The 19864-nt window shown below is 38.6% G+C and overlaps 1 protein-coding gene across 3 annotated transcripts in view; it reads right to left on the bottom strand.

Moving 5' to 3' along the window:
- The window catches only part of STK39 (serine/threonine kinase 39), a 314192-nt gene that overhangs the window by 4729 nt on the left and 289599 nt on the right, over window positions 1-19864 (bottom strand). For 2 of the 3 annotated variants that reach the window (XM_020990905.2, XM_078146982.1), the window contains one exon: window positions 7016-7080. The exons of the other annotated variant lie outside the window; for it this stretch is intronic. In XM_020990905.2, coding sequence (XP_020846564.1) covers window positions 7016-7080 — 65 coding nt within the window. The remainder of the gene's footprint in view (window positions 1-7015; window positions 7081-19864) is intronic. 3 annotated transcript variants of the gene reach the window in all.

The following is a 19864-nucleotide window of genomic DNA, read 5'->3' as shown; positions in this document are numbered from 1 at the left end:
TTGGTTACTTCTAATAAACTGCACACCGATCTTCTCCACTAAATAATTTAAATTTGACATTTAAAAGATGCTTTTAGCTTAAATGTTGTTAATTAAAAATGGAAGAGCACAAAAATGAATGGAAAGGCTCCAACTAATCTTTCCCTCAAATATAATCTGTTTTTCAACAACAATTAGCTCATCTTGAGAAAGGACCAGGGTAAAAACTGACAATCTTTAATTGAAATAGCTAATATTTAAATACCATCGAATGTTTATCCTAAAATATATTCTGTAAGATACTATTTCTTAGAAATTTCTTAGGAGGTATTTACAGCCTAAAATTGGCCAAAGTACCATTATATCAAACACTCAACTTTATTTTCTTACTTCAAAAATCTGTGAGAGTCATCAAAAACTCCCAATACGGAACTGACTGATTTCTAAATGTCCTTAATTTTTTCCCCCTAACATTCCACATACATGCTGATCACCTTTTGTAAGCTGCTCCCTTCATGCTGTTGGGTGCATAAATCAAGATCTGGACACCATACTGTTCAAGAAATGGGGGGGGTGGGCGCGGGAGATGATTGATAAATAGTGGGGGAATGATGAATTAAACATCAATAACACCATATGACCCTTTTCTTGGCAAACCTCCTACTAAACTACTGTCACAACAATTAGTCTCCCATGGAAACGAGCCCTTTAAATCTCCTTCCAATTCATCACAACTAACCTACTTAGCACTGGTTGGTATATGTGTTTAGACAGTGTATCAAGTGGATCCATTAAACAGTACATGCAGGTGGATTTGTAAATCCATGTTCCTTCATGATAAGCTACCTAGTTATTCTAGAATTTTTAAGTAAAATATTTTTGAAATTCTTTTTAAAAATTCAATCCCATCTTAATAGTATTATTGATTTTATATTATTTACATTTTCTCTATAACACTATCATATCTACTACTTGAAAAAGACTGGCATAACTTTCTGCAACATACCTGAAATAGCTGGGGAAGGACGACAGGAGTTAGAAATATGCTTGGAGGCAGCAAGGTACAAATTCATGGTGAGGTGGTCAGCCTAGCCAGGGGTGAAGAACCTGCAGCATGAAGGCCACATGTGGCCCTATAGGTCTTCAAGTGTGGTTCTTTGACTGAATCCAAACTTCACCCCTGCAGCCCCTAAGAAAACTATGCCTGGCCCTGGACCTTGCCATTCTCTTCATATTTTTCACTGTTCTGATCCCAAGAGCCCCTATGCCATTCCATATACCTTGTTCCTCAATACCTATGTGGACCAGTTGGTTTTGTGTTCCATGGCCACATGAGGAACCTCTAAATAACCCTTATCAGCATTTTCTAATTGTGCCAGAGCATATGGACAGTTCAGCATAGATCTATGGCCATTACCAGAAAAAATGTTTTAAAATGTTGTCAGTATTTTCATCTCCTCTCTTTTCATTATACTATCACTTTTTTCCCTTACCTAAGTTCTACCCCTTTCCCCTTTATAACTCTTAAAATTGAAAGCCCTCAAGCATACCAGAAAACAGAGTGGGATGGGGTAGGGAACTATACATTTTTATCATGGAATCCCTATGATGGGATCGCAATAAATGTTTGACAATTACCATCATGGTGGTGATGGTTATGAAATGTTAAAATGGCAACAAATGACCGCACCATGTTTGACACTGGGCTAGTACATCAAGAAAAAGGAAATCAAGCTAGAGATAGAAGCAAGATACACAGTTCCCTAGCCTGTGGAAGACTCAATGGCCTGATGGTGATGCCTTTAATGAGGTAATAAAGCTAGTAGTCACAAAGGGTGAATTATATACATAATCCTCAGAGTCCATGCAGAAGGCTCCCCTTCCCCAGCACCCCCATTCAAGGCAGGCAATATTAGTCTTCAGAATCTCCCTACTTTCCTTTCTTTCAAGCTTTCCTCCCTCATAGGGCTGTTTTTCCCCCCAGTCCTCCAGGAAGGCAGTGACCTCATAGTGACCAAAGTTCCTTACTTAGACACCTCCACAGAATGGCTTTCTCCCAAGAGAAACAACAATATTACCCAATTACTTATCTCTTCTTGCTCACCTCCAAACAAAACTCCTCTTTCTTCACCAAGTTGATTTCAGCTTCAGAAGAAAAGCAACCTGATTAAACTAAGTCATACTAAAGTGTAAATGAATATTAACAACTCCCTATAAACTTTCCAGGGCATATTTTAAAGAACATTTAGGACTGAATCCAAATATATCCCTCGCTGGTAGAATTTTAGATATTATAGGGTGAATAGGAATGAGTAGGGCAGTTGGGTAGTTCCGTGGATAGAGGCTGGACCTGGAATCAGGAAAATTAGACTTTAAATCCAGCCTTGGACACTTCCTGTGTGACCCTGGGCAAATTCCCTGAATGCTGATCTCAGTTATCCCAACTGTAAAATGGAGGTAATAATAGCCCCTACCTCTCCAGGGTTGTTGTGGGGATGAAATGAGACAATTATAAAGCACTTAGCACAGTGCCTGGCACATGGTAAGTGATACTGAAGTGTTTTTAAAAGTGTGTATGTATGTGTGTATATACTTTCTTAGTACTTCTTAAATCACATTACTAATGCACCAATTCTACCTGATATGTCAGCCCTGGAATATGAAGAAGAGAAGTCAGTCTCTGTGGCAGCCACCCCTTCCCTCACTGAAAGAAGACCCTGCTCTTCTGCTCCCTACTTGAGCCAGTTTCACAAGTTTCATGTCTGAACTCAGGGGCCTGTACCAACTCCGTAGATTGTGTTTTATGGGAAATAAAACTGTGTCTCGATCAGTGATGCCGTATCAAATGAGTGTCGTTTTTCAGGGTGAGACCTGAACCCTGCCATCAGGACCCAAAAGCATTTCAGGCCCCGGCAAGCTGGAGGACTGCCTGTTGGGAGAACATCGCTCTTCAAGCTAATGCCCAACTAATGTCTTTCTAGCTCAAAGACTCACAGAATTTTAGAGTTGGAAGAGACCTCAGAAACCATCTTGTCCAACCAACATACAAAAGGAATCTCCCCTATGCTATACCTGACAAGTGGCTCTCCAGCCTCGGCCTGAAGTTCTCCAAGGAGAGAGAGCCCACCACACCGAGAGGCAGCCCATTCTAATTTGTGGACAGCTAGGAAGTGGTTTTCCCCACTGCCCCCATGACCTTAAGCTTAAACTGCCTTCTTGGTAACTTCCACCCACTGCTTCTCTGGGGCCTAACAGAACTAGATCCTTCTGAACCCATCCTGGTTTTTCAAATTCTGTTTTCCCTATTCTCCCCGTAACCTCCTTCCCACTTTTGGAAACACTGCATTAGGTCATGCAACCTGGTGTGATTTAGTTTCTCCTGTTGGTGACAGAACTGTCTCTGCAATTTCTATTCCAATGTTTAGTGTCTAAAATTTAATCCTACCTTTCAAAAGAAAGGCTATGGTGCAGAGGTCAAACACATATAAATCAGACATCATTAACATGCACTTGATCTGCCTTCAAGAGTAAATTAAATATTATTTATTTCCAATTACAAAAAAAACAGTCAATATGGTGTTTCCAGAATACTGTACTTTGGAGAGATGAATGAAGACTAGAATAAAATGACTAACAAAAAAATCACTTTTGTATCTAGAAAGGATACTCAAAATAAGCAATAAAATTATACTGGGCTCACACACACACACACACTCTACATTTTACTTCAGCAGGAAGACCTCCTATGGCATCCATTCTTTGGAAATAATGAATGCAAAAAAGCTTTGGACCTTATTGTTCCTACCTCCACAAAATACAAGTATTGGACTTCTTCAACCATTTTGTCTAATGAATTAAACAAAAATGAAACTGTGGCTGTTATTTCTATTCTCTTATTTCTTATCTTTTTCCTGTACTAACTATACGTATATATGTATGTATGTACATATACACACACACATACAAGAATACATGTATGCACATGCAGATTTAACACGTGTATGTATGTAACATAAAACATATGTCTGTATGTATAACATTTCAACAAATATTTGACATCAGATAGGTGAAACAAATGGAAAACCACATGATCTACCAGTATTTCAGATACCACATATTCAAAATTTTCCTGAACCTGGAAAAGCTGTCCTTCAAAACCAATCAAAATAACATTATAAATTATATGTTAAACAATTTGCAAATTTTTTTAAAAGAACAGGACCAAAAGCAGCACTAGGCTTTTGAAGGGCACTGCTGCCAAAATACTACAATAATTGGGCCTATTCAAATGCATTTGAAACTAGGCAATTTTATCATGCCGTTCAAATCCTATGGAAAATCAGCCGACAAACAGGTCACACTGACCCCATTTAGAGGATCTCATGTTGGCCAACAGTCCACAATAAAAGCAGGAACCTATCATTTTAAGCACAGTTAGAAAGAAGACCACTTCACTTCTGTGCCTAATTTCATTTAACATCTTAACTCTCATTTAGCTAAAAGGACCAATTACATTTACTGCAATTACTATTAGGCTGTGAAGTATTCAGGCTCTAGGGGGAGGGGGTTGGTGAAGAAGGAGAAGCATTATGTGACAACATCTCTTGACTCTCCCCTAGGAGAGATGGATCAATATAGTCGAGTTGGTTAGGAACACAGGAGGAAAGTTACAAATGAAATTCAATCTCAACCCATGTCAACCACTATGGATAGCAACAATATTACAAGGAATCAGTCCTAAGAGGGAATGAATAAGAAATGAGCAACACTTCCACAACATCAGACTATAATGGTCCAAGAAAGCAGGAGATTGTTCTCTGTTAAAACAGTGGCCTTTTTTATACTGGCAGGTTTCAATCACAAGCTACAGATTTTAGTCCAAAATGTTTTAAGAAGATTGGTCCTTTACATGGGGATCTTTCCAAGACAAGCAGTCTTCTATACTGGTTTCACTGTTATGCCAGGTGACTCAATATCATTTAGAGAAATGTATAGGGGAGGGGAAAAAAAAACCCCAATCTGCAAAGCATATCTGGGGCTTATGTTACACTGTCTTCCCTTTAAAGGCCTTCATAATTTCTACTCAAAGGCACATATTTTAGGTGTCTGTAAGAAAGTGGAGAAAGATGGGTGCCAATAATTCCCATTTTATAGGTGGGAAAACTGGGAGACAGAGAGACTGTTATCTGATCATTTAAAAGGTCAAGCAAGGATAAAGTTAAAACTAAACTGGACTCTCCTGTCCCAGTAAATATGTTAATTAGTTATAAATTAACTAAGTATAGAATAATTAGCTAACTTTTAAAGGGGAAAGTGTTCTGAAGATGTACTATTTTCACATATAAAATTCTAATATAACTCCTAAGATGAACAAATATTAGTTTATAATAGCAGTTCACTTTTATGTAATGCTTTAAGTTTGACATAATGCTTTCTTAATAACTCTGTGAAGTAGGCAGTAAAAGTATTATCTTTCCCATTTTAAGGATGAGAAAACTAAGACTCAACCATATTAAGTGACTTGCCCAAGATCATCCAACCTATAAATATTAACGTGGGTCTAAATCCCAGCTCCATCATATTGTTTCTTCTATGGAAATGTCAGCTTTTGGTTCTATCTGCCCAGAAATATCTCAAACGAATGATCTGCTGACTTTAAAAATTACAGGAGAGCTGGAAAAAAAATACAAAATTCTAGAATTTTAGGGCTTGAAGGGGCCTGAAAGAGCATTTAAAATAGATTACTGACTGGTATTAATCCCCGAGGGTACACAGAGGCAAATAAGTTTTCCCATCTTTAATTTCTCATTTTACATCTAAACACAACATTCTTTTATTCCCAAAACAATGTAAAACTCCTCAGAGACTACATATTTCTCTTTGAAAACTGAGTTGTTGTCATTTTTTTAAATGCGGCCCAGTCACTTGAAATCAGATAAGGGCTGAAAGCCAGAGGGCTGAAAGCCAGAGTGCTAATTGGCAGCAGCCTGGCATTTACTGTAACTAATCATTCTGCAATTTTGGCTAAGCACATTTTCTAGTTAATTTTCACAAGGAATGAAAAATACAGATCATCAATAAATGTAATTCACAGTCAAGTCTTGGTTATCTACATTTTAAAAAAATATCTGGTATTGTTTTGACATGCTTTTGATTTATAGTTTTAAAGTGAACTCTTTTGGGCAGGTCTGTTCAACATTTATTAATTGCCTATTATGCATCAGGTACTGTGCAGGTACTGTGAATACATAGAGAAAAATAGAACCAGTCCTATCTTCAAGATTACATTATGCTACTGGGGAAAAATGGAAACTAGCTAACTCTGGCCCTCCCCTGCAACCATCTTTCCCCAGCTCCAGCTACCTTGTAACCATCAGTGAAACTTCAGGATGAGATGGAAAGCCTATTTTATGCAGCCACATCAGAAATGGTGTTTGATTTACTGGGAAATACAAAGCCACTGAAATCTCTCTTGACTTTGTTATGGTCACTGAAAACTTATCATTGCAATACATGGTTGTCCCCAAAGTCTTAGTGCACTAAGACTCTGGGAACACCCTGTGTTACATTTTTGTTCATCAGGCATCAGCGGAGCTAAAGCCACAACTTCCTCCAAGTACTTCCAAAATTTTCTGTGCAACTGTCTCTCTATTTTGAATATTTCATAGGACTTTGCTTGTACCACAGTTTGGAAGCATCCTCAGAAGGATGTCACTCTGGATCCACAATGGTTTTGAACAAAGAGTCAAGCAATGCTTCCCCAAAGAAGAGACTGGGCACAGCCTCCAGGACTCATAAGTAAGTTATTATTTTAATTGATCCAGGAATGTAAAAAGAGGAAAATGGGCTTATTGAAAAAGATACATTTTCTTGTCAAGAAAACTATTCTACACTACTAAGGACGGTGCTAAAGGCAGGAATGGATTTCCAAAGAAAACAATAAAGGTAAGAAAAACGGGGAACAAAATGGCAGCACGTCCTTTGCATTTGTTTCATTACCGGCTTTTTGAGTCACTTTTCACAGCCTTTCACTTACCAGCTTAAATGTCAATGTTTTTAATGCTTTGGGGTCATCTACAATCTTCTGCAAATTCGCAGCAACTGCAAAGCAAAAAACAGAGGGGATGGGGTAGATGAGAGGCTTGTAGTATCAACTGGCTTTCCAATCACGGAATCAGAATGGCTTTCTCACAGACCTCACAGCCACTTTGAGGTTGTATTTGCATGGTCCAAATTGCTCTTGGGCCAAATAGGCTGGGTAGTATTCAGACCAAATGGATTTTTTGACAACGTGCTCATGCACACTTAAATAAACCATAACACTCTCCAAACACACTCCATTCTATAAAACAAGAAATTAAGTAAATAGGAATGAAGTTGGTCCACAATGATTCAAACGCTTGGCCTCATAAACAACCAGGCTGAAGAGATTCATTAGTGGGTAGAGGGTGACATAAAACAAAGAGATATTAAAATCATTCCTTCTTCTGGAAATAACAGGGGTGGGGCAGAGAGTAAACACATCTGATCTCGTAACTTATGAAGTTGCTTGATTTCTCATATTTGCTCCTAACAAAGGTAGCAAAAAAACAGTAGATACTTTCTACCAATCAGGCATACATGTTGAGGCTTTGAATCACAGTGATTTGTCAAACCATCTAAGTACAATCTTGAATGGTATCATACTGTGCCCAACATGGTCAGAATTTGATTTTGTCATTTCAGGTTCAAAAATGCCAATTGATTGCATCTTCATCATTTTAGCAGGAATACTGAAAGACACATACAGTCACTCACACACACACTCTTTGAACAAATATACAGGTGTGGTTTTTTTTTTAAAAAACAAATGTAAAAACCATGATATCATCATACACTGGAATAGATTAGTAAAGAAATAGTTTTTTTCCCCCATTTTCCCTAGCAAAACATATTCTGACTGATTTATAAAAAAGACAATGACAGCAGTCTCATTTTGGCCTTTACCAAACATAAATCCTAAATCATTATAATCAGATAAACACATCATTTGTTTGAGGAAAGATATCGATTATAGTTCATTTTCCAAAAAGTAGAAAAAAAAAGAGCTTCCTATTCTACAATTCTACTTTTAAAGTAAAGCTAAAATAATTCCAGATCCAATTGTAAAATACTGAAATAATTCCTTGAAGAGGTGGGTACTTAAAATAGTACAGTGTGACCTGTTTAAAGTTTGGCCTTTAGGTCAAATGAAAAAAAAAATATAGCAAGCCAGATCTCTGTGCAAGTCAATTGACTTCTTTATTATATTTCATCCGGGAACCAGAGGCAAAAAAAAAAAAGGGGAGGGGGAACGTATGTTCAATCTGACTCATTTCTCCCTAATAAACCTAATAACAACTGTCTTCTTCAACATTGTTCTTCAGTCATTTCCATTGCTGTTCAGTAATGTCTGACCCTTCATGACCCCATTTGGGGTTTTCTTGGCAAAGACACTGGAGTGTTCTTCCATTTCCTTCTCCAGATCATTTTATAGATGAGGAAATTGAGGCAAACAGGGTTAAATGACTTATTCAGGAAGATGAGTCTTCCTGACAACAGGCTCAGCACTCTATCCACGTCACCACCTAGTGTCCACCCCAACATACCACCTTTCATTCTAAACCATCAGTGATGAGTATCCTGTATTATCTCAGAGTCAATCTTTTCCCTCTCCCCATCCCCAGAGTATTCTGAATGACAAACCTATACATCTACCTACCAGGAAACAACAGTTTTTTTTTCCCTGCATATTTTCTGCAAAAGAAAAAAAAATCTGTGTGTTTTAAAGTCAGGGCATTCTGACTGTATGCAAACTGCGGCAACTGAGCACAGCGCTCATTTTCTTAAGAACTAAAACGTTCTAATGGCTTCTCTGATTTGGGCTGTTTCATGGGCAGCCATAAAGTCATCATTTGAATTTTGCTCCTTTCCATCACGAACAGTCTCTCAGTTAATACTGATGATTTACGACCTTGTTCCAGGCCATTTATTTCCACTCTGCTATAGCTGTTCCATCCCAAAGCGGGCTCAATCCTATGCCAACAGCCAGTGCTTGCTTGGGTGCATACATATACCACTGCTGATCTTCCAAGCAGCTTCAAAAAGTGAGCTTGTGTACTAGAGGGCAAGATTGAACTGTTAGCTATTTAAAACAATCACCCTAAGAACTATGTTCTCCAGTTGTGAATCCTGTACCTCAGGGACATTAGAAATTCAAATTCTCTTATTCAGCTCAAAGCAAAAATAGCAAAACTGGCCACTTACCTGATTACTTCTCCCAGCTGCTAGGCTTATTTTCAATTTACTTGATTCTAATTTGTTGTAAAGTGCTATAAAACACCTTCATTTAACTGACATCACATAAAATTCAGGATGATGCTAATTTTTTCCCCCTTGCAGTAGCAATGCTCATTAAAAGGAAGGGTGATCACTGTGTTGTTTCCCTCCCCCTTCTTATTACTGTGCACCTGGATTTAAAAAATAAAGATGCTCCTTACCTGGGGTGTATATAGAAAAGGGCTGAGAGGTGGTGGTGGTTATTTTAAGGTTTTTTTAGACATGTGAGGATTATGCCAAGATTCACATTTTACTCTCTCCAGCCTCTGAACAAAATGTGACTTTTGAACATGCTTTTCCTCCTCTGATCTCTAACTGCCTTAATTCAAATTTCTGTCAACCATTCCTTATTTTCTGAGTAAAACCTCAGGACATTACCTGTTCCTACTTTTATCTTTCACTTCCTCCTTCCTAGCCACTTTCTCTCATTACTAAGTGTTTCCTACTCTTGTCCAAAGTGTGTGCAAGTGGTGGAGGAAGAAAGGAAGGAGAGAAGGCGCTATATATGTTTTCCAAATAAGTCACTGACTGGAAATGCCCTTGTTACTCCTAGATCCCACCTTTGTCCTTTTCATTCTCCAAAAAGATCTTGCAAAGTGAGTAATTCCCTTCCATTGTTCCTCACCAGGTCCCCAGTACAAGAAGTTTAAATTTGCATTTTAGGATGACAAGGTCCTCTGAGTCCTGTGTTTATGAAAATATTAACAGTAACCACAGTATGTGAAAGAATTCAATGATCAAAACCTTCTATTTCCTAATAGAGGAGGAAATAGGATGACCTTGGAATAATCCATCAGAGATAACGCAGAACTGAATTGCCATTTCTTTGGCAGCTCATGTCTGACATTCTACATTCCCTGTTTTTTCTAAGTTCCTTCTAAGATGTACTATGCAATACATTCTCATTTTGACAGTTGGAAAAATAACAGTTATGTAATGAGTGTTTATATTCTGTGTTTGTGTATTCCTAGCAATTAGTCCAAAGAAACACATTTCTCCTCAGATAAAAGTATATTTCAGAAAATAACCCCATAAAGGGCTGGTGGCTGGTTGTCTTTATTTAATTTAACTTATTCATCCACTGAAAACTGTGGGAGAAAAGAAATGATAGAAGCTCAAAGTCTGATATATTCTAACAAAGGCAAGAAAATTCTTAGCTAAGACCAAAAGATGACTGGTGGGTGCTTACTTCACAGTATATCTGATCCATCAGCATCCTCTTTGAACCCCATGTGTTCACAGCACAGCTGAAGACACTCTAGGGACCACAGAGTAACAAAAATAAGTCATCTTGGCTCTAAGAGAACTTACGGTCTAAAGATGCAGAAAACCCAAGCAATGACAGGGAGATGTGTGTGGATGTTCAGCCATGGGAGGTACATCAGAAACTGGCTCTTTGTCATAACTAAATTAATATTGCTAAAGACCTGCAACTATTACCATTTGGAGTGTGTGGGTGACACACTCCACTAAGCCTTGTTAATGAGCACACTATCTATGTTTATTTGCAAGGCTCAACACATGCCAAACCTTGGACTTTATAACTGCTAGTTGGCATAATAGCAGAAATATGAAACTCACTAATGTCAACGTTCATTTTGAAATTAGCCAAAATGAGTTCCAAGAAATTGATATGGCACAGGAAAAAATATCTGATCACAAAATCGCACATATCATAAACAACTATAACAATAGGAGGAAAAAAGTGCAAGTCAAAATTATCTTTAAAAATATGCATTCATGGAAGGAAAGAGTATTTATGTAGCTCCTATTAAGTATCAGGCATTATGCTGAGTGCTTTTTACAAATATTATTTTATTTGATCCTCATATAATCTTTCCATATAGGTGTTATTATTATGTACATGTTACAGATGAGGAAACTAAGACAGAGGTCAAATAACTTGCCCAGGGTCACCCAGCTAGTAAGTATCTGATTCCACATGTGAACTCAAGTCTTCCTGACTCCAGGACCAGAATCCTATCCAATGCCCCATCAGTTGCCTCAAAAAAGATGGAAAGGTGAGAGATAAAGGAGTATATGACATACAGCTACAGTTCTCACTGAAGCTCACTTAAGGTAAGGTTTACTCAAGTATTTAGCATGGTTCTAAAGGTCAACCAATCTGATAATTCTTAAACACAGAAAAGAAAGTCAGGAAAGAGTTTTGTTTAAATTTCAATAACTTTAAATTTAATAACCCAATTATTATTTGCTTTTCATTTGGTTATAAATGGTGTGACAGGCTTTGGAACTTTTGGGGGAGGGATGCACTAAGGTGAATATTTAAAAACAGGCGAAACTGGAGAAGCTGATTATTTTGGTCTTGAATTTTCTTTAGTGATTTAAGGTGCTTTCCGTGCTAAAGTTTTAAGAACTGGAAGAAAATAAATGTCATGACTGTAGATTTCATTAGCAATTAAATTCTACTGGTCATTTCTAAACAGGTGAGGACATTAATCAATGAAGCTGGTACAATGACTTGAACTGTGGAGACAACTCACCTGGACATTCTGATTTAGTTCTACTTTAGAATGAAACAACAGAAGAAAGTGAAACATCTGTGTGAAGAATGACCAGTCTTTTAAGTCATGGTAGCTGAGAAGTCTCTACATCAACCTGAATTGAGATAAGACTTAATTTCTTTGCTTCAAAAAAGCAAAGAGTATTACTATTCAGCAGAGGCAATTACAGAAAATGTCTTCTCCTGGATGTTTAATGAATACCTCTGTCATGTTCCTAAAATGGCAGGCAGAGATGAATAATTTTAAAAGTGTATTCTGAAATTAAAAACCTTGTGGGTTTTCATAAAGATTATCTATCTTGTTTGTGCTGTTTATGTTGTCATACATTTTCCAAGAGAAATAAGCTACCATTGTAAGTAACTTTGAAGAGTTTCCTGGGGGCAGAAGGAAGAGAATAAGCATCTATTTAATACAGTGGCTATTATGTGCCAGGTCTCATAAGGGGAGAAAGGATGAGGATTGAGTATGTTAACAGTGATCACTAAAGACATTTAAGACAGATACATAGCAGAATTTGGAGGAAAAAATGCAAACAAGATACATGCAGAATTAGGGAAGGCACTAAAATTAAGGGGGACCAGAAGAGAGTTCTTCTGGAAGGTAGAATTTTAGCCAAGACTTAAAGAAAGCCATGGAAACCAAAATATAGAGGTGAGGAAGGATAACACGCAGGCATGGGATACAGTCATTAAAAATTCATGAGGTTAGGTCCTTTGTGAAAAACAGCAAAGAGGCCAATATCATTTGACTGCAGAGCACACAGAGGGAAATACAGTAGAAAACTAGAAATGTATGAAGGGGCCAGGTTATAAAGGGCTTTAAAAGTCAAACAAAATTTTATATGTGGTCCTAGAGGTAACAAGGAGCTTACTGGCATTGATTGAATGGGACAGGGGTTGATGTGGTCCAACCTGCACTTTAGGAAGAGCACTTTGATATCGGAGTGGAGGTAGGGAAATTAAATACAAGATCTGGAAAGCATCTTAAAAGTCATGTAACCTAACCCATGACTTTATAGACACTGAGTAAGGCCTGAAGTGTCAAAGGGACTTGCCTAGGGTAGTCAGCAGAGACGAGAATAAACTCAGGGCCACTGACATCCAAATCCAAAGCCCTTGCTCTTCCACTTCACCATGATGCCAGAAGAAGTCAGACAGTCCACATTACCAACCAGTAAGCTCTTCTCCATCTTTTCTGTAGGCTTTAGAATCTGCTACTTTTCTCTATCCCATGGCCTGATGTGTTCCTAATGACTCTTTTTATTCCTATCCAAAATGAAATTCTCTAATTAGAAAACTTTCTAATAGAGAAAAGGCATATATGACATTCTTTTGGGGCTCCTAGTTATTTTAACTGACATAAAAAATATAAGTTGATAGCTTCATACACAATTTGTATGCTATTCTGCCCCATCTTTCTCTCTGCCACCTCCCCCAACTGATAAGCAACAATGTTTTATTCAGTTGGTCAAAGGTTCTTAATTTGGGATCCACAGATTCTGGTAGTCCATGGAAAGATTTCAGGCAGTCTGTGTACTATGATGGGGGGAAAATTACACCTTCATTTTGTTTTATATTGGTTTTCTTTGTAATGCTATGTATTTTACCTCCTGCATTTAAACACATTATCCTAAGAAGGGGTCACCAGACTGCCAGAGGGGTCCATGACACACAAAAAAGTTAAGAGCTCCTGGCATGGACAGATTTCTTATCCCATAAATATCTTAATAATCTTAGTGTTCCAAAGAGTTGGGAAAACCCCATCTGCATAATTACTCTCTGTCTCTCACCTCTCACTCTCTCACCTACTTCTGTCTCTCTTTCTCTCTCTGCTGGAAGGACACTTGGGAGTTATGTGTTATCACAACCCTTGCTGCAGGAAAGAGCATTTATGTCCAAGTACTTGCTATCCTATACAGGATAAATAGGAAATAATTAAAAGAGGGAAGGTACTGCAATTAAGAGGGGTTGGGAAAGGCTTCCTGTAAAAGATGGGATTTTGATTAGGGCTTTAAAGGAAGTCAGGAGGTAGAGTTGAGAAGAGAGAGGATCCCAGGTACGGGGGAAAGCCAGAAAAAATGCTCAGAGGTGAGAGATGGAGTCTCTTATTCATGGGATAGGCAGGCAGCCAGTGTCACAGAATCAAAGAGTATGTGGAGGGAAGTAAGGTATAAAAAGACTGGAAAGGTAGGAGACGGTGGTGTGTGTGTGTGTGACATGCTCCAACCTGCACTTTAGGAAAAACACTTTGGTTGCTTAATGGAAGATGGAATAGTGTGGGGAGAGACTCAAGGCAGGTAGAGCTACCAGCAGGCTATTGCAGTAATTGAGGTAAGGTGATGAGGCCTGCGGTGTCCAAGAAGAGGGTGTATATGAGAGGCTGCAAAAGTGAAATCTACAGGCTTTGCAACAGCTTGGAATGGGGGTGGGGGGAGTGAGAGATACTAAGGAGTCCAGGATGACTCCTAGGTTGTGAGTCTGAGGGACTGGGAGGGTGGCATCTGACCTCTACAGTAATAAGGAAGACAGGAAGGGGAGAAGGGTAGGTTTAGAGGGAAAGAATTAATTCTGTTTTGGAAATGTTTAGCATAAGATGTCTATGGACATGCAGTTTGAGATGTTTGAAAAGTAGGTGCAGGTATAAGACTGGTAGTCAGCAAACAGTTTGGGGCAGGATAGGTAGATTTGAGAATCATCAGCATAGTGGTCATTAAATCCATGGGAGCTGATGAGATAAATCCTCAAGTCAAGTAGTATAGAGGGAAAAGAGAGGAGGGGTGAGGACAGAACCCTGAGGGATACTTATGGTTAGAGGACATGATGTGGAGGAGGATCCAGCAAATGAGAAAAAGAAGGAAAGGTCAGACAGGTAGGAGGAGAACCAGGACAGAATGGTGTCCCAAAAACCTAGCTGATCAACAGTCTCAAAGGCTGCAGAGAAGTCAAGGAGACTGAGGAATGAGAAAAGGAATTTGGCAACTGAGACCACTGGTAACTTTGGAGAGAGTTGTTTTAGTGTAATGATAAAGTCAGGAGCTAAACTAAGGAGTTAAGAAGGGAGTGAGAGTAGAGAAAGTGGAGGTACTTTTTGCAGATGTCCTTTTCAAGGACTTTAACTACAAAGCTCAGAAAAGATATAGGATGATGGTTAGCAGGGATGGAGGAACAAATTAAGGGCTTTTTCAGACCAGGGGAGACACGGGACTATTTGTAGGAAATAAGCCAGTAGAGAGGGGGAGATTAAAAGTAACTGCTGGAGTGGGGATGACAAGAAGGAGCAATCTGTTGGAGAAGACTTTACATTCATTTCTTTCAAATACGTTTTGTTCAAGGGTCACATGCTTCTGTGTCTAGTTAGCTGAAATTTGTGGCACCATTTGTGACTTAACCCTAATGACTTTTCAAATGAGAAAAGTTCTGAAAAAGTTAAAATTAGTGACACAGTAAATATAGTCATATGAAGAACACTATGTAAATTACAGGGCAAAGCAGCCAACTGAGGCAGCGCCATCTGGCACAAACACAAAGTACAGAGAAAACCTAAAAGCTTCTGAGCCCACCATTTGTTTTGCTAAACTCCAAATGACAACATTAGAGAGGCACCTGTATAGTCCAGAAGTGAAAGAAAGCTAAAGCCTTAGAGCTCTTTCAAAGAACTATAGAATCTCAGGACTAGAGAGGGATCCCACACATTCCCCTAAACAGGAATCCCATCTACACATAGCCTCCACTGGAAGATCTCCAAGGACCTCAGGCAGCATAGTGGCACAGTAGATAGAACTCTGGGCCTGGAATCAGAAAGACCCGAGCTCAAATCCAGCTTCACACTTATTAGCTGTGTGAGCCTGGGCAAGTCATTAAATTTCCATTGGCCTCAGTTTCCTCATCTGTAAAATGGAGATAATAAAGGAAGCTACCTTGCAGGGTTCCTGTGAAGGTATGAAATGAGATACGATTTGTAAAGCAGTGATATATAAATTTTTTAGCTTTTGTTATTATTATACTTTAGATATGGTCTGACTAGAGTGGGACTAGAAAACTCCCTCTTTCTGCACACTACACATCTACTGAGCTTTAGCTTTTTTGTGGCTATCATGTTCCATTACTGACTTACATAGAGCTTATCATCAATTAAATTAAATCACCTATATTCCTTCCCACACCCACCCCCTAGTCACATCTCTCCTGTTCTTGGGAACTCACTTCCCTCAACTGAAGTGCAGTACTTTACATTTATCTTTATTTGATTTAGGATAATTAGATCCAGCCTACTGCTCCAGCCTAAAAATACCTTTCTGGACATCAGTTTGGATGACCAGATTAAACAACTAATCATTCCAATGTGCCCTCCCTTCTCAACTCTAAAGGTCTGTGTCACCTGAAATCCTCCTCACTATGTCATCCATGGCTTCACACAAGTCACTGTTTAAAAAGTTAAGCAGAATATGGTTGAGGATCCAGTTACCCAATTAGTTCCAAATTCATCTAACTCCACATCATCTACAGCTCACATTTTCCTATTTTTATCCACAAGGATACTTTGAGATACTGTCAGTGCCTTGCTAACAAATCATTCTTTAATAAGGGATTCTATGGTTTGGGCAGCCTCGTGTCTTGGGATTACATCAAGGTGGATCAGTCCCAGAAGGAGCTTTTCTGGGTTACTCTTTAAAACTTGAAAAATAAAGGTTGAGTAGTGAGCCTCAGGTGCAGGCCACGACTGAAAACTTCACTCAACCAAAGTTACTCAACAAACACTTATTAAAGGTCTCCTACTTGTACTGCGGATGCAAAGACAAAAAGGAAAAAAGTTAAATGGTCTCCCTTCTCAAGCTCATGTTCTACTACTTAGAGACAAAGCTCTTACACTATAAAAGGCATCACTAAGGTATCACTTTAGCGTGAATGAGTTCCAAAAAAGTGAGTAAGTATAAACTGCTTCCTTCCTACTTTTGGTGAGAGAAAAGGTCAACTTTATAAGACCCTGTTAAAGAGTTCCCCTTTTTATCTTCTACTTGATCTCACAGAATTTCCTGCATAAGTGTGTGCAGGCAGAGCCATGGGATAGGGCAGGTAAAAATCACTGGCTTTGGAGTCAGAGGACCCAAGTTTGAATCCCAATTCTTCCATTTACCACTAGTGTGAACTTGGGCAAATCATTTAACTGAGTCTCAGTTTCCTCATCTGTAAAATGAGCTGGAGAAGGAAATGGCAAACTGCTCCAGCATCTTTGCCAAGAAAATTTCAAATGGGGTCATGAAGAGTTGGCCATGACAGAAAGGCCTGAATAATAACAATAACAACAAAACTGGAAGACCTATAATTCTTTCTAGCTTTATGACTCAATGAAGTAGGATGCCTCCTAACTGGAAGCATAAACACAAGTTATTCTTAACTATGCTTCAAAGTACAGAATCACTATAAATTTGGGTCTTATGGTATAAATCTACGTCATCAATGGAAGCCAAGGTTACATACTGAAATACCAAAATATTAAAAAACAAAACAAACCCAAAAATAACAAACTCATGGACCCAAGGTTAAGAACACCTAGAGTCCAGAGAAAAGGAAACACAACAGTCTATGGCCAAAGGGCAATGACAGATGGTTACAGGAATCTCTTTCAAATACCCAGAGCAGAAAGGACAGATCAAAAGATGAGACAGTTTTCAAGGCCAGAGACTCAAGATCTCCAAAAACAGAGGTGAGTGAAGTAGGACAACAAAATGAGACAGATAGTTTGATCCAAGAGAAAGTTTTTGGGGAGAACAATAACAGAAGGATTTCAATACAAGAAGCCCCATAAGATTCTATCTGATAACTTGGAATCTTGCCCAACAGCTTGGCTAGCTAGTTCTTTAGTCATTTCAGTCACGTCCAACACTTCATGGGCCCATTTGGGGTTTTCTTAGCAAAGACAGAAGAAATTTGCCATATCTTTCTCCAGCTCATTTTACAGCCATGGGCAAACAGGGTTAAATGGCCTAGCCAGTGACTAAGATCTAAGATAACTCAGCCCTAACTCGGGCAAAGGAGGAGCCAGACCTAGTACCCTGTAAGCGTCCATGAAAGACAGAGATTGAAAAGGCTGGTAAATTTTGTAACTCTGATTATGCAGTGCTTAGCAGTAAAACCCTTAAAAAATATTTAACATTAGGGCAGTACCAAGTTTTCTTGGCATGGGGTTGGTAGAAAAAGGCCTACATACTTCCCATGGGTTGGAGGAAACCATGTGAAAAAGGTAGGGCAGGCAGAAATGAAAAGGAGGCATCAGGGAACCAAATCATGAATCTATCTAGGTTTAAAAAAAAAAAAAAGGTCATGGTGGGGAAGGGAGGGGAAGGAATAATGCTACTCTGCTCGCCCTACCCCCAACCCCATAAGCAGGGTACTCAGTATATAATCCTTTTCTAACTTGTTCCTTCTCCTTATAATAATAGCTCACACTTAGATGTGCCAGACTTACCTTCATTTACATTTTGACTACAATCATTTATATATCAACATGCTAAATTATGCTAGGGATTTGCATTTGAAATCTCTGACCTATGGAATGAAAGGCTCTGACTCTCTCCAAGGAAGGGCTCCTTACCTTTTTTGTGTCATTGACAATCTGGTGAAACCTTGGGATACTATTTTTAAATGCGTAAAATAAAATATATAGGATGACAAAGGAAACCAGTTATCAATATAACTGTATTGTATAAATATATATATGCATACATACATATATATATATATATATATATATAATATATATATATGTATGTATGTATTCCAATGAATACAGTTACCAAAATGCTTTTTTAAAAACAAGCTTAGGTTAAGAATCCCTGCCTTAAAGGAACTGTAAGAAATAGCACATGGGGAAGATTTTAGGGCTTCCTTCTTTCCCCAGGAATCTAAGCCTAAAAGCACGGTGGTACACTAACTTTGGAGTCAGAAGACCTGGCTATGAAATTGTATGATTTTTGCTAAGTCACTTAGCCTCTCAATTTCTTCATCTGTAAAATGAGTGAGCTAGACCAGAAGGTCCAGAGACCACTGAGGTGCCTTCCAGCTCTATATTTAAGATGCTTAGAAAAGTAAGGTGCTTAGACTGTACCCTCCCCCAATCTGCCTACAGCTGTAACTGCAGCCCATTCTTCCTGTACCTCCTACTGTTTCCTTTCCCTGGCCTGGAATATCTTCTTCCTCCCTGCAGGATGGTCACCTCCAGGATGACAAGTACCTGACTGCATGGCACCCAAAACAATCAGGATCCTTTTGATGCATATAAATTCACATTATATGTATGTGCCATGGTGTTGGTGTTGATAAAGCACATTGGAGATTATGAATCATTATCATCATCTTATCTTGACACTAAGTTTGTCTCAGGAAATCCATTAACTTCTCAGTGCCCAGGTAACTAACCCCCTAAGATTATCAAGTGTATAACAGTTTATAGCTTTGCATTGAGAGGAAGTTTTTGCAGTGGTAGGGGAGTTTTCACATTGGTAGAGGCAGTTTCTACATAGGAAGTTCCCTAGACCAGGATTTCTCAAACTTCTGGGTCTCAGGGAAAAAAAAAAACAAACCTTTTCCCTCTTAAAAATTACTGAGGATTCCCAAGGGCTTTTTTGTTCATGTACATTATATGTATTAATATTTGCCATATTAGAAACTGGAAATCAATATTATTATGAAAATATGTTTGACCCCACAGACCTGCTAAAAAGCTTTTGGGGACCCTCACAGGTCCCTAGAACATATTCTGAGAACTAATGTCCTACATCAGGGGTTGGCAAACATGGTCCTGGACTTAAAACTTTATGTAAAAACGTAAAAGCCATTCTTAGATCTGGCTTGCTGACCGCTACCCTGCAGCAATGAAATCACAGGTTTGAACCAAATATGTGTATGTATGTACATGCATAAAAATTTTACTAATATATATGTATACACATATATGCAAGCTCATTTAGCAATGAGCGAACCTGGCCACTTTAGGTTAATATTATA

The sequence above is a fragment of the Phascolarctos cinereus genome, unplaced genomic scaffold (assembly GCF_003287225.1).
Source record: "Phascolarctos cinereus isolate Bilbo 61053 unplaced genomic scaffold, phaCin_HiC Scaffold_726;HRSCAF=1367, whole genome shotgun sequence".
NCBI classification, from domain to species: Eukaryota; Metazoa; Chordata; class Mammalia; order Diprotodontia; family Phascolarctidae; genus Phascolarctos; species Phascolarctos cinereus.
The sequence above is the reverse complement of the archived record's forward strand: the minus strand, read 5'-3'. Positions and strand labels throughout refer to the sequence as shown.